Below are 26,979 nucleotides of genomic sequence, written 5' to 3'. Positions count from 1 at the left end.
ACTGCCAAGAGGAAAGTGCCCTTGTTTCTCTTGCTTTTCCTTATGGTGCATTATAGGATGTGCTTGGTGTGTAGAATATTGTGTCTTGTGTGTGAGGGTTTGAAGGGGTGAATTTGAGGATTTTGGCGGTAAATAGTTGACTGTGAATGCAAGGGCCTCAACTTAATGTAGACCACTTCCAGTCCTGTGTTTCTATATAAGAAATCGTTCTCTGCATCCACTGGAGCTAGGACTTAGTCAGATTTTGTTTTAATTAAAAGAATATGCTGAGTCCACTGGATTAATTTTAGGGAAATGCCCCAAAATTTGGTAGCACCTGACAACCAGACAACATTCTAAATAACTTGATAGGAGTTTTTTGTTGACATACCCAGCATCTAGGCTAATCATCTTGCACAAACATGGCAACGGGACAAACTATATATTCACACTGCTGTCTCATTTTTCATTTAATCTAATAATAGAATTCAATAGAAATAGTGACAAGGACCTAGCTCTGGCTGAAGAATTTACTCATAGGATGAGGAAGTTAGTGCGTTATTTGTTTATGTGATGCAAAGGTGGATACCCCAATCCTATGTGCTTAGGGGAACCTAAAACCTGTTCTCAGTAAAAGCAACTTCCAAGTAGCATATAGCAGCCAGCAGTCATAAGGTTCTTGAGAATCAGCAGCCTAAGGAACACTTGGCTCTGCCCCTGTTCACTCAGCCATGCCCATATGCTCAGCTGTATGGTTTTGTAAAATCCTTGGAGCTGGGTTGCTCTTCTTTAAGTTGTCTGCACCAACTTTTAGGGCACAGTGGATGTGTCTGCACAAGACACTAACTGTGCAGTAGCCTAATAACACTGCCACAGTAGCATGCTGGGCAAAATCTGTGGTAATACGCTACTACGCAATAGTATTGAGCTACTGCACAGTTAGCATCTGTTAAAAAACATGCACCATGCACTACTGTGCATTTCGTACTTGGTTATGCACGTATTAAACATAATGTTCAGTAACTTTGGTTACCTTAATGCAAGGTACCTCCACCTTAGAAAAGAAACCTGCAACACGCTTATAGGCTTGGCAGTGTTACACTGGCTAGTACCACGGCCATAAGGGACATGGGGGGGGTCATGACTGACCACAAGATGAATATGAGCCACTAAGGTGATGTTGCAGCTGGTAAAGCGAGCAAAATGCTGGCTTGCATCCAAAGATGCTTCTCAAGCAAATCCCAGAATGTCATCCTCTCCCTGTACTAGGCCTCGGTGAGGCTGCAGCTTGAGTACTGCGCCCAATTCTGGGCTCCACAATTTTAAAAGGATGTGGAAAACCTGAGAGAGTCTAGACAAGAGCTATGCACATGATCAGAGGGCAGGAGAACAGGCCCTATGATGAGTGGCTGAGAGCCATGGGATTCTTCAGCCTGGAAAACACAGGCTCAGGGGTGATCTGGTGGCTGCCTATAAGTATATAAGGGGTGTACAGTGTACATAATGATCTAGGGGAACACCTGTTCACCAGTGCGCCCCAAGGGATGACAAGGTAAAACTGTCACAAACTTCTCCAATACCATTTTAGGCTGGACATAAGGAAAAACTTCTTTACTGTCCAAGCCCCTCAAGGCCTAGAATAGACTGCCTCCAGAGGTGGTGTAAGCACCTACTCTGGACTCTTTTAAAAAACATTCGGATGTCTATCTTGCTAGGATCCTTTGACCCCAGCTGACTTCCTGCCCCTGGGCAGGGGGTTGGACTTAATGATCTTCCGAGGTCCGTTCCAGCCCTAATGTCTATGAAATCTATGAAATCTATTAATGAATGTGTAGAAGTGCCCACTGTCCAGTATAAAGCAGATGCACGATCCACAGGATTGCAAAGAAGAGTTCATGCCTCTTTGAATGCCATAAAAACAGATACCAGCTCGCAATGCAATCATTTTAACCTACACTTTTGTCTTTTCGGCTGTTCTGATATTTAGCCTATGGAGCATATCAGGGGATCACTATTTGAAGACAGTGTGTTAGCTGCTCCTTGAATGTGACTTCCAGGAAGAAGCCTCTCTTTCAGTATTCAAAATTTCAAGCAATTTCTGCCCTCAGGCACACAGGGCCCCCCACATGTGCAGGTACGCATGCGATGGGGTCCAAATCACTTTCCACACAAGTGTGCCTCCTGCCACACATGCCTAACTGGAGGTGTGATTGTGGGATCACAAATCAGATCCCAGCCCAGGGCCCCCCGTGCCAGTAAGAAGCAAGCTTCTGTGGCTGGGAGTCCCCTCAGCACCATGCACCCAAGCAGCTGGCATCTCCCAGACATAGGGGCACACCACACACATATCCCCGTGGCTGGGAAACTGCAGCCCATGTGGTCTCCAAGCCATGGGGGTACACCACACACCCCTCCAGCTGGCAGATCACATCAGCCACAGTCCCCCAGCTGCAGGGGTGCATGGGGCTCCAGTGCAGCTGGAAGCCTTGTCTGCTGGGAGCTCCCAAGCTTAAGGATGCACACAGGCACCCCCATGCTGGGAGACCCAAACAGCTGAGCAGGATCCCAGCCAGGGGGGCCCCAGCCATGCATTCAATTAATGGCGTGATAGGAAGTAGCTACAAAGGTATTACATATTTCATGGAATAACTTCTAGCTCATTTATTTTATCGTGTTGTTAATCAAATGAATGTGTGGCCAGATGGCTACTTACGATAAATTAACTGGTTAATCACACCTTAAGTGTAACACATACATGGGGCCATACATTTGTGGAATTACTTAAATATATAAAAATTATTTTCTAGCTAAACCTCTTGAGTCTAAATACATTTTAGCTTCACACTGTGCTGCATGATGAGCCTCTAACAGCCTATATATGCACAGGGTCTTTAAACCTCTTTTTCTTGGATCCAGTCAATGTAAAGTTAAACAAAGCCCTCCTTTTAAAAAGTAGCCCTTGCTGGATTTGAAATAGAAATTTATTATAAGCTTAATAAGAGGCAGATCAGACATTTAGTTCATATGAAAATACCACAGTCCAGCCCACCTTGACATAAATTGCATACATTTTTTTCTGAGAAAGGAAAAAGCAGGATTGCAGTAAGTTACTTTAATTAAAAAGAATCTTATATTTCTTATCTAGAAATTCTAGAAGAGACAATGATCTGGGGTAACAGAAAGCTTTACTTTTTCCTGAAAGCTCTTTGCTGAAAATGGTGTTTCCCCGCCTCCACTTTGCTGACAAATGCTGATGTAAACAGCATACGTCTGCCTGTTTAAAAGGCCATGGGGGTTTTCACGTGAATCCTGTGTTTTTTCCACAAGCTTTGTTACGTTGTACTTCAGCTTAAAATATATCTTCTCTTTCTGGTTAACCTACATCCCCTGTGGTGCTAATGCACTTTTAAACACCAGTCTGAAGCACTTCACAAAGCAATACCAAGCCAAATTGAAAAAGGGAGAGCGAGAGAGAGAGAGAGAGAGAGAACTATAGTTATAACTGTATGTACATATGAGTGAGATCACAATATTGATACATTACAGTGGAATTGATCTGAAACCCAATCAGTCTTTCTCATCAATCTTTGCTAGGAGTAAAATATTTCAGATATAATGCCACTGAAATCCTAACAGGAAGGAAGTAGACCTCAGAAACTATAAACAGAATTTAACAGAAGTAGGAAGTACCTCAAGCGCTTTCATGTTAGTGACTGGGTAAAAACACTGAGAGGAGAAAATGTTTTCAGGGTTATTTTTTTTCCAGTTTAATTATCCTTGGTTATTGTGAACAATAAAGACCAGTCATATAAGGCAAATACAGTACTTAAAAATTGATAGACATTGTAATCCACAGTTAAATTATACAGACACATTTCTATTTTTTTTCTTTTTTTCTTACCCATGTCTGGGTTTGTTTAAGCAGTTTCACCTGGAAGTTATCCTCTGCTACCAATAGACCAGATCATATAGCCACCATCTTGCAGGATGCAGTTCTTCTTTTTGAACCCTTCTTCTTCAGCAAAGTCTGACTTTACCCCAGCCTCCTGCCCATGAGAATAATTAAAATCTTCTTCCAAAATTGAATAACTCTTGCCCTGGTCTGTAGGAAATGCTGCATACAGAGACTTTAAGTCTCTCATGTAACCTCTAGATTCTTCTCTTGGCTGCTATGTGACATGTGCTGTTGTTACGTTGCTGGTTATCATTGCAGTTCACCTAAATCAGTTCCTGCTGTTTAATCTGAGCCTTTCCAGTGTGATGATCTTCCTTTATTTTTGTCCTAGCTCCTCTTCTCTTGCTTCTTGGAGAAGGAATGAACATAGGTACAGACACAAAACTCAGAGCAATGTAAGTGCTTTGCTAAATCAGGGCCCAAGTGCATTAGCATAACAGCTCTGCTAACCTCATGAGGGCTCTCATGACCCAGTGGGCATGTCTACACAAGATGCTATGTTGCTGTAGCTCATTGCCATGGTGACAAAGCATCGGCAGGCACAAACCATGACGCCAACGCTACTCCGCAGTACTGTCAGAAATTACCTGTGTGGCATCAGGGCTGCACAGTAACATCAATTACTGTGCAGTCCAATGCACATGTACACGTGCCCACTGTATGCTTGGAAAGTATTTCACTTCCACAGCCATCATCAAATAAAACATGGAATAAGTTTTAGAAAACTACTTTATTATAATTTTTCATGATAGAATTGTGATTCCCTGCTTTTCTGGAATGTACCACATTACAAACATTTAGCTCAGTACAATTATCTTTTAGAAGAACATGACACTAAACTATGCTAAAAAATCTATGAACAGCAATGAACAACTATGAACAGTCCATACATGGAACGTTTCAGCGGTTGTATACACTTCCAGGGTTTCTTTACCCTTCTTTCTCCAAAACACATCAAATTGACAGGCTGTGATCTTTACATACTGGATAGAACAATTTGAATGTTACTGCCCCACCCCGTGCCAGAACGATTCAAACTAATCTGTTAATAGCTCATTACCATTCTTGTTCTCACATAAGACATAATTCAGCTTCTGACGACAGTCAGCTGTACTTCTATGGCAGCAAAGTTTGGCGTTACCAGCACTAATTTTATTTTTTTTTAATTTTCCAAAGGAAATTAATATCAGCTTAAAAACAACAAGCTTAATGAATTGGCCAGATGCTTCAATAACTTTCTAACCTGCAGCGATGCTGAAAACAGACTCTACCACTGGGGACTCCCTTTAAAAATCAGGGTTTTGTCATATATGGTGTTACTTCAGTGGCCAAACCCATGGGGAGTCTGATGGCTTAGGGACCAACTTAGGTTCCCAGAATGGATGCCACATGCAGTGGATCTGGCATGGGGGAGGGGGGAAGCTGGACATCCATGGGCTCGTTTGATACCCCTGCTTTAAGCCAACCCAGAAGTCATGAAATGCATTTCAAATAATGAACAGCATAAAAAAATCCATAAAAATTTTTAGCAGTGGCAGCAGTAAGAAGAGGATAATATATCCCAAAAATAGCATGCATCTTTAAGATGTATAAATTTAAGTTCCCTAGAACATGAGTCTGCTGCTAGGCCAAATACATATCTTACCTGGCTAGATACACACACAAAGTACCTTTCCAACTGTGGATATGACTGTGTTCCAGCATAAGTAATACAGAATCACAGATTATTTAAGGCCAGAAAAGATCATTGTGATCAGCACTCCCCCATAAGTAAGCTACAAATCCCTTGAATACATGTTTTTCCCTTTTCAAAGCAAAAGGAGGGATAGATATTATCCAACACTGTTAAGCAATATGGTCCAAATTCTTCTCATTATTGGGCAAATGGCTCCCACGGATTTCTATACCAATGGGGGGGGAGCTGTAAGTACATACCCAAGGACAGAATCTGGACCTAAGTAAGAAATCTACTCTTTGAATATTTAACACATACACCTTGGAAGTTAATACAAGGTGGCTCTCTTAACTCTAACAACTTTGAAGCATACCTGCTCAAATGAACGCTCTTCTAACATATACATATATACATTAGGGCTGTACAAAATTTCACCGGCAGTTATGTTTCGATGCTGTTTCAACTTGTTTTGAGCTCGAAACAGCAAGATCAAAATGAAACAGAGAGCTTTGAAACAGCCTCAAAACGCAATGAGGAAAGTTGAAACGTTTTGAAACTTTTCGAAGCTCAAGCTGAGCTTGCCTGCAGGGAAACAGAAACTAAAGTTGAGAGGGAGGGGGGAGAGGGGGAAGGACTGCTCTCATTATTGACTGTGTAGCTGGCCAGTGACTGTGATTCTTCCCTGAGGTCCCTTCCAATCCCAGTGCTCTGGATGGAAAAACTGCATAAAAGGTAGCATTGTTTGAACTGCCCTGCTGTCTGCCTTGGTGTCAGCTGAGTGAGGGCGCACCTTAACACACACACAGTGTCACCCACTTGTGTCACAAGTTTTGCCTGTCAGCAGCTAGGGGTGCAGGGCCCCAGATCCCAGACTCCTCCTGCACTGATCTCCTTGACAGCTGGCAGGCTTCGTGGCCTAAGCAGGGGCTAGCATGCCTGCAGCTTTCACCCTGCTGTGCCTTAACACACACAGTGTTACCCATGTCATGAGTTTTGCTTGTCAGAAGCTTGAGATGCAGTTTCCCTGAAACCCCTGCACCTATCGCCTTGAAACTTGGCAGGCTTCATTGCCTCGGGGGCTAGCATGTTTTGACTCTGCTGTAGCTTAACATGACATGAGTTTTGCTTTCAAGAATTTGAGGTGCAGTTTCCCTGAAACCCCTCCACCTATCTCCCTGAAACTTGGCAGACTTCATGCCCTCAGAAGAGGCTACCATTGCTGCAAGTTTCATCCAAATCAGGCCAGAAATGACAAAGTTATAGGCTGTTTTGAGCTTCCCTATTGTAGCCCACGGGTGAAACAGCAAAACAGCGTCGAAACAGCGAAACTCTATCAACGAAACAAAACAGAACAGCAGTTTCAAAGCGAAACAAAATTTGAAGAGAAATGCTGTTCTATCAAAATGTCGAAACGCTGGTTGAAATGGAACGGTGCCGTTTCACACAACCCTAATATACATGTACAAAGACAAGCAAACTGTTATAAAAGTTTATAGCTATTTTCTCAAGAAACCTACTATTCTCATGTTTAGAATCATGTCAGTAGTCATACCTGCAATACAAATAGCAAAAGGTTTTGTGAACTACAGACTCATAACACATAACTGTAAGCTTACCATCCTGACAACTGCTACCCTAAGTGTTTTAGTTCAAAAGCACACCACCACCATTTTCTTTGGGCTGATGCGGATTTCGCCACTTATACAACTGCAAGTGTCACAGCTTTGGGTGCTTTTTAAAGCACCCAGCACTGCAGTGCTTACACATGTAAAAATGCCCCTAGATAGCAATCCAATAACAGCTATGAAATTCACTGTGAGGAGAAATGTCAGTTGATCATAAAAACAATCCCACTGATACATTTCATAGAAGAATATAGGAATAAAATTTTTACCCTGCTTATAAAGCTAAATTATTAACATTTATGTACATAACTATTCCCAATATAACCTACAAATGCTACACCGAATGGGTACAGCCTTTTCTGTCCTAACTACAGCTTCATGCTGGGAATATTGCAAACACATTAGCCTTCCCTGAGATTTGCGATCACAAATAAATAACTGCAAATATCTTGTTGCAATCCCTGGATTTAAGCCTTAAGAAATTGTCCTCAAAACCATGAAGCATGTTTAAACAAATGTAAACATATCAATCAATGTGTCAGTTTTCAGGTATCCCCAGCAACAGCAGAATCTGTGAGATGCATCATCATCCAAATGTTGAAGACCCAACTTTCGTATTAGACAACATTGTCAGTGTAGCTGAGTTTCAGATCTTTAACCCTTTGTTTTTTCTGGAGAAATTCAGCTCCAAAATATGATCCAGGTGTGATCTTCCATTATGCACAATCTTTTTACACTGTTGTGAAAGTGCTCATTCTGCAACATTTATTCTTGAATAGAGGAATGGCTAATAGATCTGTGGTAATCCTCTGGACTAGTGACATGTTCTGGTATAGGTTCATAGCCTCTCAGAAAATGCCCACTGTTTTGTTGAGCAAAATAATACAGCTGCCTTGCAAACATTGGTTCAACCTTAACAACAGATAAAAAAAATTAATCAGACACATGATAAAATGACCCATGTCATTCATCTTAGCTAGTTGCTAAAAATTAAACATGAGAAACGAGACAAACCCAGTTCTGTGTATGGAACTGGAAAGAAAATTTACTATACTCTCATTGAGCTCGCCTTGTAGATACAGCTGCAGATTTTTAAGCTTATTGCCACAAATATATCTGCACATGCTTTATATGTATATCTTCAAATAGCTGGTGCACAAACCATTCATTTTTGCAAAGCTAGCTAGTACATGCAATGCCTGATCTGTGAATCTATCCCCCAGCAAGTATTTCCATGCCTAAATTAGGTATATCCAAACTCATGTGCACACTTCCACATGATTAACACCAACGATCTCTCCCTTACCCTCTGAATCCACATCTATAAACTTAATATATTTATAGATATGGATTCAGTAATGCTTTAGACACACTGCCAAAAAGTCAATCTTTCTAAATTTAATTTTACTGTGTTTGCAGTCATCCCATTCATATTAAGGTACATGTTAATTCTTTACCAGTTAAGAGGGCTGTTTGTGTACAACACTTGTATACAACTTTCCTCCCCAGTCTCATCAGCACCAAGGGCCCTTAGCCTTAAATATTTAAATGCAAATGCCAGAATATAAAATCTTTGGGATCTACTTATAAATGAGATGGGGAAAGCTTGTTTTGAGACAGATTTTTCCCACAGGCCAGCCTGGCTCTCAGTCAGTGATCTGCTAGTCATTTAAACACGTTGATCTAAGGACATCAAAACTTGGGGGTTGGCAGGGGAGGAGTATAACATGTCCTCTCCAGATTTCAGCTTCTATCTGGAAGAGGAAAGGGGACTGGTGGCCCTTCCCTGCATTAACATTTGGTCTGATTGGTAAAGGAGGAAGGAGGCAGCTGTGGCCTCCTGCTCGTAGGGGATACTCTTGCTGAGTGCTCCATCAAGCCTCAGCTTCCTCCACCTTCCACCAGCTCTGTAGAGTGCAGAACAGAGGGACCACAGCCAGACAGGAGCTGAGCTAACTCCAGAGAAGAGAATGAATGGCCAGTTCTGGCTGCCAGAGGGCACAAACTTACTAAAAGCTACTGAGGAAGTAGGCACAGAGGAGAGCCTTTAGGATGGGAGAACACGTTATCTCTAAGAAAGGGGCCCTGCAGGGAGACTAGAGATCAGAATGCAGAAGGGAAGGAGGGAAAGGTTGTTGGGGGGTGTTGTTTAGAGGCTTATGCAGGAAACAAGGGAAGTTGTGAGCCTCAGAAAAGAGTGAAGAGTCTTGGCAACTTTGCTAACAAAACTACTCCACTGAGTTTTTGCCCTGATACTCCCCCAGCAACCCAGAGGTCCACATTAGAGTCTGACTGGAGGGTATCTGAAGGGGAAGAAAGGCTGACCAGGATTGGGAGATATTTTTTCAGATAGAAGATGTCTGGGAAAAAGAGCAAAACAACCTAGAAGCTGTAACCAGTTTTCTATGGGTATCAAAGGGCAACATGTAGTCAGGCAGAGAGCTACATAATTAGTTAAGGGAAAGCAATATTTGAAGATAATCTATCTGAAGTTCCTCATCTTAACAGCTGAATGACTTTTGGAAGCTAAACAGAAATGCCCGCATTCTCCTGCCTTACACTGTGCACATTCCCTCCCTGGTGGAACTCAGGTTTTATAGGTCAGTGTGGAAAATAGCTGATTTTAGTTTCCACCAGTGCAGCTGCCTTGCTGCAGGGAACATATGAAAATGTGTGCAGTATAGGCCAAATTGAGGATTAATAAAATAACTTCAAAATGTGAACCAAAAGCAACCCAAAGCAGTAAATTCTGCCAAGAGACCTAAACCACTAGCTTCATGTGCATGCAAACTATTCTCAGAGGGCTACCAACACTGAAGTGGCCTGGCACTGATCACCTTTTGTAGCAGGGCTGCCAAAAACTCTGGAGTGGTTTTAGATGAAAGCTAAGATTCTGGAGTACAATTATGCTGCTTTTTGCTGTTTCAGCAGCTACATCATTATATTATATTCAAGGCCATGCCTACTAGCATTGCATTTACCACATAATACAAGTCAAACTTCCATTTAGAACTAGTAATCATCCTACCATAGCTAGTAATCATCTGGAGATCTCAAATCACTTGTCAACGAAGGCCAATGAATCAAAAAGAACAGAAAGGATTTGACCAAGGTCATCCAGCTGACCACTGGTAGAGCTGGGGACTGAAACTAGGTCTTCCAAGTCCCAGTACTGTATCCTTTTGTACCTTCAGGGTTTAGTGCCTCTCTCCAAACTTAAGGATATGAGGCAGAGAAGGCTGCCTGGCAACTGCCCATCCCATCATTTGAAACTAAAAAAAAATAAAATGCATAAATCATACTTACATGGGCTGTAATAAGCTTCCTCTGCCTTTGTGGGTCTGGAAATTCCTCTCCAAAACACAGAGCAACCTGGAATCTTGGCAGTGGACGTCCATGGTGGGCAAAAGCTTGCAACTCTAAAGAAAGAATGAATACATTTAGAAAAATCCTTACCAGGAATGGCTGCGTCAGGATGGGGCCCTTGGCAGGCAGTAAAAGACCTCAGAGCAGAATAGCAAACTAGAGAAATGATGGGTGGGCACCAGAGAGTGGAGAAAGAGTAGAAGTGGTCTAGGAAGAGGGTAGGCAGGCTCAGAGAAAGGAGAGACAAAGAGGATAGAGGCTGGAGACTCTGTCACAGATGATGGGTAAACATTAGCTAGGAACAGACAACTGAAAACCAGATTTTCTTCAGATTGTGGTAATACTGAGGCTTGGCTTAATATCAAGGCCTTCTGAAACACTTCTGAGGACCCTTGAACTTGTCTATTTTGAGCTTTTCCCACTTCAGAAGGACTCACCAAAGTCCCATGGTATAACTTCCTTGAAAAACATGGCAGTGAAGTTGCCAAGGTGGGGTAGAACAGGAGGAGCTGTTGACTCTAACAGTAGTGCCATGTACTGCTTCAGTAATCACAGTGTTTCAGCTTCAGTAACCAAAGTGGTCCAACTCACTTGACTTAAAGCAGGAAACAGAATCTAACACAAACAGAGCTCAGTTGGCTCCAGTGTCTGGCCATTGCCCGTTCCACCAGTCACATAATTAGTTGGGACCCAATATGTTTTGGAGAGGTAGGTGAACTGGTTTCCTTTCTCTTCTCCAACCAGAGCTAGGTTCCCTGATCTCTCACACAATCTCTTCCTGTGGCTGTGCTTACACTACACTTCAGAGGTGTAACTGCAGCATATGCAGGCTCACCCATGTGAGCTTTAACTCCACTACCAGAATGGGTGAAGATGCAGTCACATGGATTAGCAGCCTAGTATACAGGCAGCATCCATGGTGGGTTTCTGCAGTCCACACAGGCACCTGTGCTGACCCCCTGCCTTCAGTGCCCAAGCTAGCTCTGTTATGCCTACACATTCTCCCACCTGCACCGTACCAGAACCAATAATAATGTTCTACACTGACTTCTGTAGCCTTTCATTACCACAGAAGCACCTTTCAAAAGGGAATCAATATTATTACAAGTAATATATTTGCAATGGGGCATGCTAAACAGCAGAGAGGAAGACGGTTAAGGCATTGAGTTAACACCTTGGACTAGGATTCAAGAGATGTGAATTCAGATCTTGGTTCTGAGGCTGCCACACACTTCCAGAGGGGCCCTAAGCAAGTCACATAAACTGTCTGTGCCTAACTCACTCATCTGTGAAACAACGATAACGCTACTTCCTTTCTCCAACTGCTTTCATACACCCTCTGTTTGGTCAGCTCTGGCCTCGTTATGCCTAGCTCCAATCAACATTTTCTGTTTCCAGAAACCCCTAAAAATGCTGCAAACCTTGTTGTTGTTGCCTTCAGGAACCTGTTATGTCCTACTACAACATAGCTTGAATAAGCATGTGGCAGTTATTCAGTGGGCGCATCTACACGAGAAGTTTACTGTATAATAGACTGATTAGCTGCACAGTAAATGTCACGTGACTACACGTGCACCCTATTAGGCTGGATCAAACTAATTTACGCCTCAGCAGGATGGTATTTGTAAATATAAGTACTTTCCTGCTACGGAGTAAAAAAACTCTGCAGTAGTGCACATGTAGATGCTGCCCCAGCTGGCTGGGGCATGAAGGTCTTTCAGTGCACTGGCTGCCTGCTGGCTAGCCCCACACTGAAGCACCCTTGTGCCACAGCTTGCCCCTCTACAGCATACTGATCCAGGGGAGCAGCCCCAGATTGGCAGGCTGGCCCTCTGGGGCCCCTGCCAGCCAGGGCTGCTCCAACCCAACTCAATGTACTGTGGTCCTGGACACACATGCAATCGTTCCCGAATTTATTGCATCACATTAATTGCACATGTAGATGTGCCCAGTGAGTATAAACTTGGAAAGAGCATAGCCAAGAGGTTTCTTGTTCTTCAGGATGATCAGTCCAAAGCTGCCTTCACTGAAATGTCATAAGACAGGGGAAGAAGGAGCTACTTGGTGTCAATCCAATTTCAAACAAATAAGTCCCAGTACTGCTATCAAGAAAGGACCTTATCTCCATCTCTGCTCCATCCCCCTACTTCTCCATGGAATTTAACATGATCGCAGTGAGCACTGCCACATAAATATCCCAGGGAAAATGTAGGATACAGAGGGGAGTTGCTTCATGCCAGGTCTCTGTCTTAAGAAGCAATCCTTGATGTGAAACTCTTCCTCATGCACAAACTCGAAGTGAGGTCCTCTAAATGTTTCTTCAAGTATTTTCCCTGGCTCCCTTTCATCTTGTAAGAGAAACTGAAGCTGCTTCTAATCTAGAAGGCCTTCCATGCACCCCAGTCATACCAGCCTTCCTAAAATCCTTTTACACCTTCTTCTTACTGTTATCTGACAGCTTCCCAATTCTCTCCCCCTCTTGGTTTACTGTGTTCATGACTTAGGTCCCTCCAGAGCAACCCAAATGTTATTATAATTTATCTCCTCTGAATTATGTGTCTGTGTGGTGCAGTTTACTTAATATAAAGCCTCAGTCTTTTAGAAACCATATCCTGCACCTGCATTGTACCCTGTATATTACATACCACAACCCAGGTCCCACGTCTTTCTCTTTGAGTCTCTATATTCCTTTGGACATGACATCTTTTAATAGAATTCTTCAATGCCTCTGTTCACAAAGGCCCTCATTTTCTAAACAGTGCACATCCAAATCTGCACTGAATGTTGGGAGCTTGCTTACAAGCATGACAAAACCACCTAAGCAGCTATGTATTTGCACATGCAAAACTCCAAACTGTGCACACGGCTGCAATAGCAGAGCCCAGGCTAAGCAGGCAATTGTGTACAAGCAGTGGCTCATGCATTTACGCATGTGCAGCTCAGGAAAATCCAGGATCTGGGGAATGAGAGGCTTCTAAAAAGAGAGACTGCAACACATGGGCTGCAGAACTCAGAGTAAACCTACTGTGGCATCTGGGAAAGGGAAAGGGACTCACAAAAACAGCACCAGAGACAGAAATACATTTCTTACAATTAGCATGCAAGAGAAGTTAAATTTCACCTGCTTTCCACATTTGTCTTTAAATCCATATATGACCTACCAATTTTGCTAGGGTGATACACCAAAGCCTGGATGTCTGTGTATTTTAATGGTGGCAGTTCATTTTCTGGTGTTAAGTGCTACGCTATTTTGCAGGGAAACTTGTACAGGTCCCTGTGTCTGAAATGCTCTGACCTGATGGAAGACTAGGCCTTTCTACAGCTCCAGAGTCTTCCTCTGGTTCAGCCCAGTCCTAAGAGAGGATCAACACTATTTGTGGCTGCTATAGTTGCACCCTTGTCCTCCAAGGGAAATAATCTGTTCCAGCCACATTATGTGGAGCAGGCTACTTTCCTCACAGTGCCTGCTCTTGGAAAGTAGAGGCTAAGCCTCTAACCCTTGACTTCTGGGCCCTCCTTCTGCTGTGCAAGAGAAGAAGGAGCTACCCTGTGGAAACTGTTCCCCTCTCCATACTACTGCCTATAATGGAGAAAACCAGCACAGGGGAGGTAAACACATGTGTTCTACCTCATTATTCATTCTCCAGGCATCTGACCTTTCATTACGGTCCTTTCATCTGACCTTTCATCTGACCTGACAGTCCCACCCTATCCCAGAAAGATGGGAAAGACAGAGTTTCTAAAATCACCTCACAGATATGCCCCAGGGTATTTTTTTTAAACACACACCAAAAAACCCAGATCCAAAAAATTCCCCTCTTTCTGTTGGGAGTCGTACTTTAAATACTTTGGGCGTAGCTTCAGGCTCACCCTGGAGTCATGTGACTTTGAACCATAGGGTTACTCAAGGCTTATACTAAGGTATCCACTCCCCTCTGCTCCTCCATATTGGGAAATGATGTTTCACTGGGTTCCCTCTACCCAGTATAAAATGACAGGAACCTTACAGCATCCTTAAGTGAGCATGAGTAGTTCCCATTGCTCTCAACAAGACCCATCTCTGTGCATTGAAAGCATCACTGGCATGGTTCTGCACCAGTTGAACATTACCCTTCCCTGTACTCATTTAGCCCAGACATTTAGGACCAAATGCCTGCTGAGCACCTGCATCTCCCCATGCTTGATTTGTTGGCTGCTGTAAACTGAAAAAGCTCTTGCTCTGGAAACTTCCTGACAGCAGGCTGGTGACATTTGCAAAGACAGTAGAGAACCTAGGTTGAGAATTACCTGCTAAAAACTGCTGGGTATCAAACAGCTTGGATGTCTGCTCTCTTTCCAGTTTGTTGGGCCTGTCACTGCATAGTGCCAGAGGCCCATCCCAGTAGATTCTGCTCTGACAAAGTCTCTTAGCATAAAGCCCATCAGGCGCCATCCTCAGTATCACTCCCCGTTCCAAGTGATTCAATAATTTTTCTATGTTTTTCCTCTGGGCGTTGTCCTCTGGGTAAGGGAAGATAACTTGATCCAGGCCACTGGCCTCATAATTTTGGCCATGTGATATCATACAGCCTTCAGGATTTGAAGTCGTCACCTCTTTTACTAGTGTTTCACGGTAATATAAACAGATGTGGAGTCGACAGTCTGCAAATACAGTTTTAGAAAGGAAAAATTTTACTGCAATACAGTGTTATAAATATATTACAGAGCAATACTATTCATGCTAATAGGCCACATTTTACAAGGTCCTAAGCACCTGCCATTCCTAACATTCAGCACCTCCCAGAATTTAGCCTTAGATTAGCAAAAGAATATACACTGAATTTAAATATTGAAGCCGGTTGCACAAGGAAACACAGATTCCAACGCCAGCCTGTACCAACAGGTGCCACTGGAGTGACAAATCCAGTAGTCCTCCATGCAGACAGTCTAAAATATGGTAAAGATTAATGCCTGGCTTTTTCATGAATGGAAAAAAAGGGTTCTTACTTCACAAGTTATATAAGAATTAACCCATAATCTCAGCAAGTTTCTATAGATGTTATAAGGAAATAGCTAGTGTTTCTCTCCAGATTTTGCATATAACCATCTGAGGCAACCACCTAGGGGTTTTGGAAGAATGCAGTTCGTTGCTTTATAGAATTGGCCTTCCCTTAACTTTAAAACAAAATTGCATTTGAAATCTTAGGCACTGTGGTAAAGTGGTTCAGTAGAGAAGACTGATTGTTAAAGCCTTGCAATGAACCCATACAATCTTATGCATATAAGGCTGATCCAGAAAAGCTACCCAGCTCTTTGAGGGCTCTTCAGAACATATTTAAATCTCTATATGCAAACAATGTTTCATCCATTAGTATTGCATCTTTCTGTTGTTAATGTAAAAAAAGAAAAAAGGAAGTAAAGTAATTCCTCACGCTTGAGTCTGAATGTCTGCAAAACTGCCCAAAGATTTTATTTTCATAGAGAACAAGTGGCATCTCCAGCATAATTATCATATATATCTGATCAGGACAAAATGTACTTTTTTTTTTTTTAATTTAGAACCCCAGGCCTTTGAATCCAGAAGGAACAGGGCTGAATAGTGAACTAAAGAAGAATTAACCTCTGTCAGCCATTTTCCTATTTGATGGCCGAAGAAAGGCCCTGCTACAGCAATATACTTAAAACATAAATAATCTTAAGCATGTGCATGGTTCCAGTGATCTCAGTCCAAATCCAATATCTTAGGGAGGCTATTCACATGCTTACAGTTATCCAGACGTTTTGAATATCTTGCTGAAAGGAGGCCTAAGTTTAAGGAATCATCAGGCAAAGAGCTTCAGTTCACTCTTGAAGAAAGGTCCTCTTAACAGGGAGAAATATTGACTTGAGAAAGTTCTAGGAAGAACCTTTTGGATGGTTCAGAGTTGCACAGACTTACCTGACAAGGCGAGAGCTTCAGCAGACCTTATGCTTGGCTCTATTGGAATTCCTGGAGCCTGCGACTCAGGTGGTGCACAAGCATAAAAGGTTCCAGTCACCTGACAACCTGTTTTCAGACAAAACAAAAAGCAGATGATGTCTGACTACCTAAAAACCTAAGAGCAAATTTCAACAGGAGTTCACAACTATGGACAAGGAATTGAGCATTTAAAAAAACCCACCAAACTATTTTCTCCTGCCCAGAGCAACTTAATTATAACATCTTAAGAAGACTGCATCTAGATTTTCTTATTTGGAATTGTATATGCTATTCTTTTAGGATTTCAGTTTCCCTATGACTTGTTCTTTATCTATCAGTTTTGGCATGGGTTTTTCCTCTCATCATCTACAACCATGGGCAGATCTAGGATTTTGAAAAGGGGGATGCAGATGCTGTAGTATATCACCATATAATGCAACACCCATTTTTCTCCAGTGAAAAGAAATTAGAAACTTTACCAATATACAAGGGGCCCAGGGGTATATCATTCCATTTACAATTGAAGCAGAAGGAAAAAGTCTTTATTGGAACAGGTGTTAATTTGCTAGATTGCAAATTTGTATAAAAAACCCAACAAACTAGGCAAATCATCAAAAGATGTTTTTCTAGTCATTAGAATAAAATGGACATCTCTTTTTCAGATTCATAAAGCAAAATCTCACTTTCCTGAGCATCTTGACAGCGCATCCATTGCTTTGCTAAATGTTATTTCCACACCCGAGTTAATGTTTCTAGCTAGAGACTGCAGAGTTGTAAAATAGGAACTACATTTGCAGAAGCAGCTAATAGAAGAATTACAGAAGAAAGCATAGCTTGATTAGTGGAAGACCATCAAAGACCATTAAAAGAAGAGGGTCATTGTAGAATGAAGAATTTAGAAGGAACCAGGTAGATTATAATAAACCAGGAAGTCACTTGATTCCCTCACTGCTACCTGACTAGAAATGGTGCCATGGCCAGGCAATTGGCTCTAAACTTCTGGGAGGACCAGGAATCAAAGGGGGCTGTGCCTGCACTATGGCACCCACTCCCTCCCACCCCCTGAATTCACCTGCACTAGGCATACAATTTCACTATGTGAATAAAGTACTGGAGAGGCAGGGGATTACACAGTACACTTCCCATAGAAAGATTTCTCTTTTCTCAAAATTATATCCCTGGCAACACTTGGCTTAGTCTTTTTAGATGTAGAAACATCTTGGCTTTCTTTTATTGTCTACACATCTTAGCATAGTATATAGCACCTATTACCAAGACCATACAACACAGTTCATTTCAAAATAAATATTTCTGTTAGCCTGAGTTCAATAAAAAAGACCAAAATCTTCAGACCAAAACCAGCTTGGACCTTTTAATGATCCTACTGAGATACCTTTTGTATGGGGAGTAATTTGGACAGAAATGTATACAAAATTTTGGCTAAATAACTCAATTGTATCTTAACTGTATAAGCTGCCACATGAAGCATGTTTAACTTTCAGTAGACAAGTGCAATTAGAAGTTCATTTCACAGTACTGAAACCATGCAATCACTTCTTCTTCTGAAGAGGTTATACCTTATGTGTTTTAAATATTCTTTCACCTTCATCTCATCTGGTCCAAGGACTTCTACACTTGAATACCTCCGCATCTGAATGTGGAGGGAGTTTTACTTGTGAAACAAATATACCGAGATAAGCACATATGCAGTAGAGCCACATCCACATGTGCATGGATGTTTGGTTCTCCATGGACAACTAGCAGTGACGCTTCTTGTGCTACTGCTGATTGTCCATTGGGAATGCCTATGCCATTCACACTCTGCTGCATGGCAATTTACCCCAGGTGGAGTAACAGAGGCTGGTGCCAGACTTATCTGGAATCCAACTGGCTAAACTCCACTTTTGAACAGCCCCTATATCCGCCACTCTGCTTTTCTTTTTGCAGATTTTTTTTAAACCCCTGTGTTGCTCCCTTGCAGTGCAAAGAACACCTGAATATATGGTATGTGGACACAGCCTAGGAGTCTAACCCTGCACTCATTCATAGCACAATGAATAGTCACATGATTAAGGAACTAAACCCAACCTGAGCTGCAACTGCCTTTGCCCTACTGATTTCCTGTACAATCCTGGACAATTCACCTACGTTCTTTGCCTCTGTTCCTCATAAGAGGTGGGAATCTTTATTTTTCTACCTCACTTATTTTCAAGGCTCACAGAAGTTTCCATCTTTCACAGTGTTTAATATTTTCCTGATCCTGAAATGCTGCAATTTTGTTAGACTCTCAAACTGTAAGTTCTTCAGGGTAAAGACTGTCCTTTTGCTCTATATCTGTGCACTGAGTATAATCTGTGACTAGGGCTCCTGTGTGCCCAACTCACAAAAAAATAATAATCTCAGCTTTCACTTAGAAACAAAAAGGAATCTCTAGGCCACACGGTTAGATTTGAAAAAATGTGAACCGCAAAAGACTCAAGAAGAAAATTAAGAAAACATGTTGCTGTTTTAAAAAAAAATCCCTCTTGCTTTTAAAGACAGTATTATGACTTTATAATAGTGACAATACCTGAAGGCACAGGATTGGCAATATAACACACTGTTGGTGCATCTAGAGGAGACACTACTACACAGTGGTTACTGCGCATTTATGTAGTACTTGTATAATAACCACTACATAAATGTGTAGTAACTGCAGTTACTGTGCAGTAGCATTGGTGAACACTTTTTTAGTGACACTCCTGTGCAGTACTACACAGTATTGTATTAGCACTGTTTGTGCTGTGATGTGCTACTGCGCAGTATTATTCAGCAACTCATGTAGATGCACCTATTGGTAATAAGGGATATGGAAGTGTATGATGGGATTTTTCAGAGGTGCCCTTAACCCACAGCTGCCATCCAAGGAAGTTCAGTCTTTGGAAAATGAAGCTATCAACATAAATTGTAGAGGAGCCACAACTCAGATATAGAAAGCTGGTGGTTCATTTATGACAGTCAATTCTTATCTCTGTAGATCAGTATATATCAGGGATGCTTAATCTCTGGCCTGAGGGCCAGATTTGGCCCACAAGGTTTCCCAGAAGTCTGGAAATTGTTGGTGTAGTGGCACCCCTCCCCTACTGCCAAATTTCTGGACCCATGGGGAACCCCAGACCCTGCATGCTGGACCCAGAGCCTGATCCCAGTTCACAGGGCTGGGTGGGTTGGCGCTGGGCCCTCGGGACCCAGTTCTGTCAGGCAGAGAGCAAGAGAGAACAGTGCCAGGTCCCCAGGACCTAATGCCAGTGTGCAGGGGATGCAGGGAAGCAGCGCCAGGACCCAGTTCCCGAGTGCAGAAGTAGGAGGGGCCAGTGCTGGGCACCACAGCCAACAGATGGGCCTGTGCACGGGGCCAATAGGTTGAGCACCACTGGTGTATACGATTGACCTCAAGTAAACTGTTCTTACCACTTTCACAGGCAGGACCTTGCCAGGGGTGACCACGTGTGGCAAAAGGAACACCAGTACACTGGTAGGGAATGTCAGGGTGCTGTTCTGGGGCAAACTCTCTCCAGTTCCGTTCGTGAGGCAGCATGTAGTTTGACACCTGTTCAGTTTAACAAGACATTATTTTATTTGCTTATATCGGAATTGATACTCTTTGTTACACTGTTTCTCCTATTTGAGATCTTTTGTCATTTGTGCTTCCAAAGCTCTGTCAGACCCTGTTATCACAGAGACAGGAATAATGGTTTGCTGCCAGAAAGAGGCTCTCACCTGAGCTGCCTGTCACCACTGGCCTAAACAAAACCCATGCTGAAATTATTTTAAAATCTAATCAGAGCATGGCTGGAGACTACTAATTTAGAATAGAATCATAGAGAAGTTGGGCTGGAGGGAACCTTTAGAGGTCATCTAGCCCAACCTCCTCCCAGAGCTAGGATCATCCTTATCCAAACCACCCCATAAAAATCTGTCGTCTAACCTATTAGCAAAACTACACAGTCAACCTTGACAAAACCACAGGACATAACACCCTAACCTGCCACAGGTAAAGCAGGGGGCCATGACAGTCAATGTCCTGCTGCTGCAAGGTTGTTAAAAGATTCTCAAGAGATCCAAAGGGTCCATGCCTCCCCACTACAGAGGAAGACAAAGACCCCCACAGTCCATACCAATCTCACCATGGGTAAAATTCCTTCCTGACCCCAAATATGGTGATTGGTCTAACCCTGAGTGGAGGGGCATGGCCCTCTAGCCATAAACCTAGCACTGTTCCATCACATGTTTAAAAACCCTGGCCCCAGTAGTAGAACAGCAACACAAATGTCAATTACCAACCAAAACTGAGCTGTGATTCAGATTTTAGAGAAGCCAAGATAGATCCACAGCCCCGTGGTTTCACATGATAAAAGCCACTGCTGCCAAATTTCTCCATTTCCAAAAAGGTATTTTCCCAAGCATAGTTAAACAATAGTAAGCCAGGATAGAAAGCTAGGTACTGCAAAAAATTATCTTTACTGGCATCTAATGTGTTTGTTTAAAATAAAAAGTGTGAGTGATACTGTACCTGAGGCTGTAGTGAAGTGTAAGGAGAAGTCATTGGGAAAGGATGGTTCATCATTAATGGTTGATCTTCCATGCTGAGTTGTTTTGCCCCTATGTACACAATCGAGGTAAAAGAAAGCCATGAACTCTAGCATGAGAAAACATAAAGTGACCTATTGTTGAGGAACTGGTGCAAGAAAGCACCTGTAACTAGGAACTTCCTCTCTGCACGGAGCACCCTAAAGTTATGGGCTCAAATGTGTCCTGTAGGCACTAGCCCGTATGGAGATGATGCACAGCCATCCTGTCCCCGGGGACATTGGCAGGGATTCTATCCCCCAGAACCATCTGGTGCGCACAGGAAGAGGACCTGCTACTCACACAAGCCCCTGTGCACTCTGATAGCAAGTGTACATGTGAGGTATATCAAGAGCTGGAGAGCAGTCCCAGAGCTCATGAAATCCCAGACTGTGACTGTACCTGTCCCCTGTGCAGGACCTCAGGGGGCACTCACCCGAAAGCAGGTGAGCACAGGCTGTTCTGTTCCACCTTTATTTAAAACCCACTTCCAAAACACTTTTTTGTCTGTCCATCAACTGGCTGCTTAAGGTAGGCTTCCCCATGTTTCAAACTGAACTGTATTGTCTATACAAAAGGTTATGCTCCTCCAGTGGTTTACAGACAACCCATCCCTCCAACCAAGAGATGGTTTTTAAAAAGCTGTGAGACTCAAATTCCTGCTGTCCTTGTTCAGACAAAACCTCTAGTTTAAACCCTCTGAATAAGAGAAGTTTGCAAACTGCCCATCTTGCTATTGTAATGATTGCTACAAAGTTGGACATCAGAGTGACTATGTGGTTACTTCAGAAACATAACACTGGAGTGATGTAAAACACATTGATCATCTCTTCATTTCTTGATTGTCAGAAGTAAGACCTACACACACACACGCTTGCTTGCTTCTTTGCTTTCTATCCCCAAAGAGCAGTTAAAATGTTTCATGTTGGGGTGGCTTACTACAGCTCCAGAAGTTTGAGTTTGAGCCCCACTCTAGGCTTATGCCAAAAGCCACTCCCTAGTCAACCTAGCTGGAAATGGGTACCAGGTTATTCAGGCTGGGGAATCAAAGGTAGTTGGATGTATGGTAACTATGTCAAAGGAGAAGAGAAAAGTAGTTAGCTGTTAGTCTAAAGTCAGACAGAAGGCCTTAGAGATAACTAAATCAGAGATGCATACACTTTCAGAAGCAGCAAACAGCTTTCTTCATCCACACCTGACAAAGCAAGCTGTTGCTTACAAAAGCTTCTGCATCTCTGAGTTAAGAACTTATTAAGTGCAACTCTACCCTGCCAACTACCTCAAATTCCACTGGCTACAGAACCAGGCATGTTAACCAGACAGGCCATGAGACTGGAAGGATCTTTAACATACAGGTACAGATATAGAAAATCTGTGATTACCTTTTTTAGCTCCTTCTGGCACAATTCTGTACACTTTATATGGATCTGAGATATCCAGCTGGCTTCTCTCAACCAGTTCTTCAAAGTCATTGCTCTTGTTCAATGCACACCGTAACCTTGTCTTCCAGGTTGGGGGATCTGGTTTATCAATGCCCTCTCGGAACTTTCCTTTAAAAAGCGCCCAAGCCTGAAGACATTTCAAACAATCACACAGGGGAGGAAAGGAAGGAGAAATCAAAGGATGTGGTATAATACTGCAATAATTTAAAAGTGTGCGCACGCATGAGTAAGTGTGTCAGTGTGCATGTATGCGTGAGTGTGTATGCATGAACGTCAGTGTCAGTGTGTGTGCATGTGAGCATGTGTGTGAATAAGTGTGCGCGCATGAGTGACAGCATCAGTGTGAGTGCATGTGTGTATGTGAGTAAGAGTGTGTGTATACATGAATGTCAGTGAATGTGGATGTGTGTGAGAATGAGTGTGTGGGTGTGCATGAGTGAGGGTCAGTATGAGTGTGTTTGCATGTGACTGTGTGAGTGTGCATGTGCATGACTGAAAGTGTCAGTGTGTGTGTGTGGGTGTGAGAAACAGAGTATGTGGGTAAGAAACTGAGTGTGGATGTGTGTGCGCATCTGAGACTGAGTGTGTGAGAGATGGCGTGTGAGTGAGTGAGTCAAAGAGAGACAGAGAACTTTCTCCTTATAAATGTATGTGAAAATACACCTGAGATGGCTTCTTGTGGATGAAAGCAGTTTAGAAAGGGGTGGGGGGGAGATGTGACAGCCAAGGAAGGAAAAAGCTACAAGGCAGATAGATGCTGACAGACCTGTTCAGCAGCTGAACGAGTCTGTAGCACAGAATGGCCTGAGGGGCGAGGGGGGAAGCCGCACCATCTGGAAACCCTCGTTAACGAAGGGAAAAAAAGCCCCCCCCCCGCCCCCAATCTGGTGCTGTGGCAAGCACTCCCACTGGGGCAGCGACCACCAGGCATGCTTTGAAAGCCCCCCTGCCAGGCTGGGTCCTGCTCCTGATGAGGTCGGTGGCAAAGCAGCCCCCACGGGAGGGGTGGGATCTGGGAGAACCGGGCACAGGACAGGGCAAGGTGCTGGCGGCAGGGGACCCTGGCTGGGCTGGGGTGTTAGGCCAGCCTGAGGCGCTGCCAAGGAGCGGCCCCGCGGGCGGCTCCAGAGGGGGCCCCCGGGAGGGGGAGGGGGAGGGGGAGGGGTCCCTCCCAGCCCCTGGCAGCCCCGCTGGCCCCGGGGACCGCCTGCCCCAGCCCTACCTTGAAGAGGGCGGCGTCCTCCTCGCGGTTGTAGTCCTGCTTGCCGGCGTGCTTCCAGGGGATGCGGAAGATGCTCTTCTCGTCGTTCTCCCACACCAGCCCCGGGTACTTGCCGCTGTCGATCTGGTCGATCAGCCACTGCCGGAGCTTCCCGTTGCCGCAGCTCACCGAGGTCATGCCGCACTCGCCGCCCTCCAGGTTCATGCCACTCGCTGCACGCGCCCGGGCACCCGCTGCGGGGAGACGGCGGACCCGCGGTCAGCGCCCCGCCACCGGGCCCCTGCAGCCGCCCGCGCCCCCCGCGGCGGGCCGGAGCGGGCTCCCCGCTGCCCCGCTTTCCACCCATCGCTGCCCGGGGCCGGGGCCGGGGCCGGGGCCGGGGGCCGGGCGGGCTCGCGGGGAGAGCGCGCGGGTGGGTGCCCCCGCTGCGCGCGCAGAGCGGGGCTCTTGGGCGCGCAACTCTCCGCGAGCAGCGGGCGGCTGGAGGCGCGCGGCGCGGCCCCGGGCCCTGGCGGCCCCCTCGTCTAGACACCCCGCGGAGGGCGCTCCCCGGCCGCGCCTAGGGCAGCTTTTTAAAGCGACGCAGTGCGTGTAGCACGGCGTGTCCGCCCGGGCTAGAGCGGGACACTGGGTAGCACGGCATGTGCCGGGGACCATGATACACACGACAGGTGTGACAGTCCGTTCGTGATGTGTGTCGTGATAGATAGATAGATATATCTATAGATCTATATATATATAGATAGATCGATTGATCCATCTATATCGATCTATCCTGGGATAGATACATATATATCACAAATATCATATCTATCATGCATTTCAGAGTGTTTGTGTGTATAATGAATATCCTATCGATCATGCATATCACATATCATATATATATGAATGTTATAACGTGTTATAATGCATATAATGCATATAACACCCACCCTGCCAGCATATATAATGTTTTACCATGATACTCTATATTATAGAATCATAGAAAATTAGGGTGGGCGGGACCTCAGGAGGCCAGCTAGCTCAATCCCCTGCACACAGCAGGACCAGCCCCAATTATCTCATCCCAGCCAAAACTTTGTCGGGCCGGGTCTGAAAAACCTCCAAGGATGGAGATTTCACAACCTCTCTGGGTAGCCTGTTCCAGTGTTTTACTACCCTCCTAGTGAGATTTTTTTTTTTTTTTTTTTTTTGGTAATATCTAACCTAAACTTCCCTTGCTGCAACTTGAATTTCCCTTGCTGTAACTATATATCACCTTACATCAAGGGTACTATGATCTACACCATATAGATTATATTTATGATATACGCGATATATACAATATTCATATATAGAGAGAGAGAGAGCGAGAGAGAGAGATCAATATATCCGATATATCAGAATGTAATATATAATATTCATGATATAGATGGTATGCATGATAAATGGGTGCTATAACACATATAATACACAGGCTGTAATATACCCATCCTGTCCTCAGGTATATAATGTATCTCATGTGATACAGTACTTACCCATCCCGCTAGCACGCTGTGTGTAAGTTTTTAGCATCCACTAACCCACACGTACAAGTCTGTACAAGTACATGGCATGTATCTAACATGCTAGGTGCTAAGCAAATGCTGTACCTTTCGGAAAGAAGTGGAAGTTTCTAATCACCTACCCAGAAGACTAGCTTATGTCGGACAGAGCTACAAACGACCGGAGAGGCTGAGAAGAGCCTGAAGGGAGGACACTCATACCAATTACCCGCAATAAAGGGTGAGTTCCGTGCACACTGAAAGAGCCCACTGCTAGGCGTGGGTGCAGCTCCAGGGAACGGGGCATGTGGCCGGGTGAGTGCAGGTGGCTTTGTAGGTCCGATTCCCTTGCGCCCCCAGTCCTGCCCACCTCTCCCCTGGGGGAGGTCCGGGGCAGGCGATGGGCAGCGCCCCCAGGCCACGCTGCTCCCGCGGAGCCGCCCAGGCTCTCGAGCACGTGCAGCGCCTGGCACAGCAGCCCGGGGACAGGCCAAGCTAGAGCTCAAGACTGGCTTCTCAGCAGCCGGGGGACCTTCTCATTCCCCAAGCGTGCAGGGGGAAAGGGCAAAAACCCCCTCAAGTGACTGAACTGAACCCACCCCGAACTTTCTCCTTTCCAAAATCAAGCTACACAGAAAAAAAGAGAGAGGGAGCTGAGAAAGAGCCAGCCTCCTGCAGCCAACGTCTAGAAAGGGTTGATTTAGTAGAACAAGCCCAATTCTCTTTTACATGGAGAGGAACGTTTCCAGGCACAGTCCAAAGCCAAGCGAAGCTCTTTTGGTTACTAACCAAAAAAAAATCAAGGATGGAAAAGGAGCATTTCTTAAGACACCTGTAAGTCCTCCCGGCCCCTTCCAAGGGGGAAGACGAGGCGCATCTCTCCAGTGCCGGCTCTTTTTCAATCCCTGACACGACAAGGCTTTCTGCCACCTGGCTCTCAGCGGGCAGCCCTCTTCTCCTGTTCTCCCCCCCTCCCCCCCCCCCCCCCAATAGCTTGACCTGCTGCTGTTGAACTCCCGGCCCAACAAATCCACCAGATCAAGCCTCCTAATTCAGCTGAGTGTCCCCCGAGTCAGTCCTGCCCACCTCTCCTGCGCCAGGTGCCATTTCTGACTTTCAGCATCTCCCAAGAAAGTTCAGCCTCAGCGACGGGGCTCAGCGGCGGAGAGCTCCTCCTCTGCAGCACCCCATGGGCTAAACCCAGTGTCATGCCAGAGCTTCAAGTGTGTGTGTGAGTGTGTGTGTGTGTGTTGGGGGATGCTTAGTCAATTGATAACCAACAAGGACATTTCTATGGGGCTAGGCAGGAGCAAAGGAAAGGCAGGAGGAAGGAGAAGAAGAAACCACGGGGAGAAACGGGGCTGGAAAAGACCTCAAGAGGTCATCGAGGCAGGAAAGGTCCTGTGGTCCCAAACGAAAGGTCTCGTGTCCTATACAGGGAATCAAGCTGAGACCTTGGTGCTTTTAGCACCAGGCTCTAACCAAGAAGAAGGAGATGGAAAAGAATGGGGAGGAGGAGAAGGAGAAGACAAGGTTTGGTGATGAACATCTCTTACCTGTCGCCCAGCCGCTCGGGAAGGGGAGGGGAGAAGGCAGCCCGATTTCTCAAATGGTTAAAAAAGATATGAAAGAGGAGCACTGATGGA

General features: G+C 44.5%; 1 protein-coding gene across 1 annotated transcript; it reads right to left on the bottom strand.

The window, feature by feature from the left end:
• Nucleotides 1–3,448: 3,448 nt before the first annotated feature.
• On the bottom strand, nucleotides 3,449–26,979 carry IRF4 (interferon regulatory factor 4). The gene is made up of 9 exons (XM_090039379.1): nucleotides 26,890–26,979; nucleotides 23,811–24,043; nucleotides 22,529–22,715; nucleotides 21,091–21,179; nucleotides 19,989–20,127; nucleotides 16,518–16,625; nucleotides 14,888–15,241; nucleotides 10,541–10,653; nucleotides 3,449–8,146 (listed from the first exon to the last, which is right to left on the bottom strand). The coding sequence occupies exons 2-9, from the start codon at nucleotides 24,012–24,014 to the stop codon at nucleotides 8,000–8,002; spliced, it is 1,341 nt and encodes a 446-aa protein (XP_089895505.1). The 5' UTR covers nucleotides 24,015–24,043; nucleotides 26,890–26,979; the 3' UTR covers nucleotides 3,449–7,999.

Source organism: Crocodylus siamensis, chromosome 3 (genome assembly GCF_052110815.1).
Source record: "Crocodylus siamensis isolate JL-2025a chromosome 3, ASM5211081v1, whole genome shotgun sequence".
NCBI lineage: Eukaryota > Metazoa > Chordata > Crocodylia > Crocodylidae > Crocodylus > Crocodylus siamensis.
This window is presented reverse-complemented; position numbering and strand designations above follow the sequence as displayed.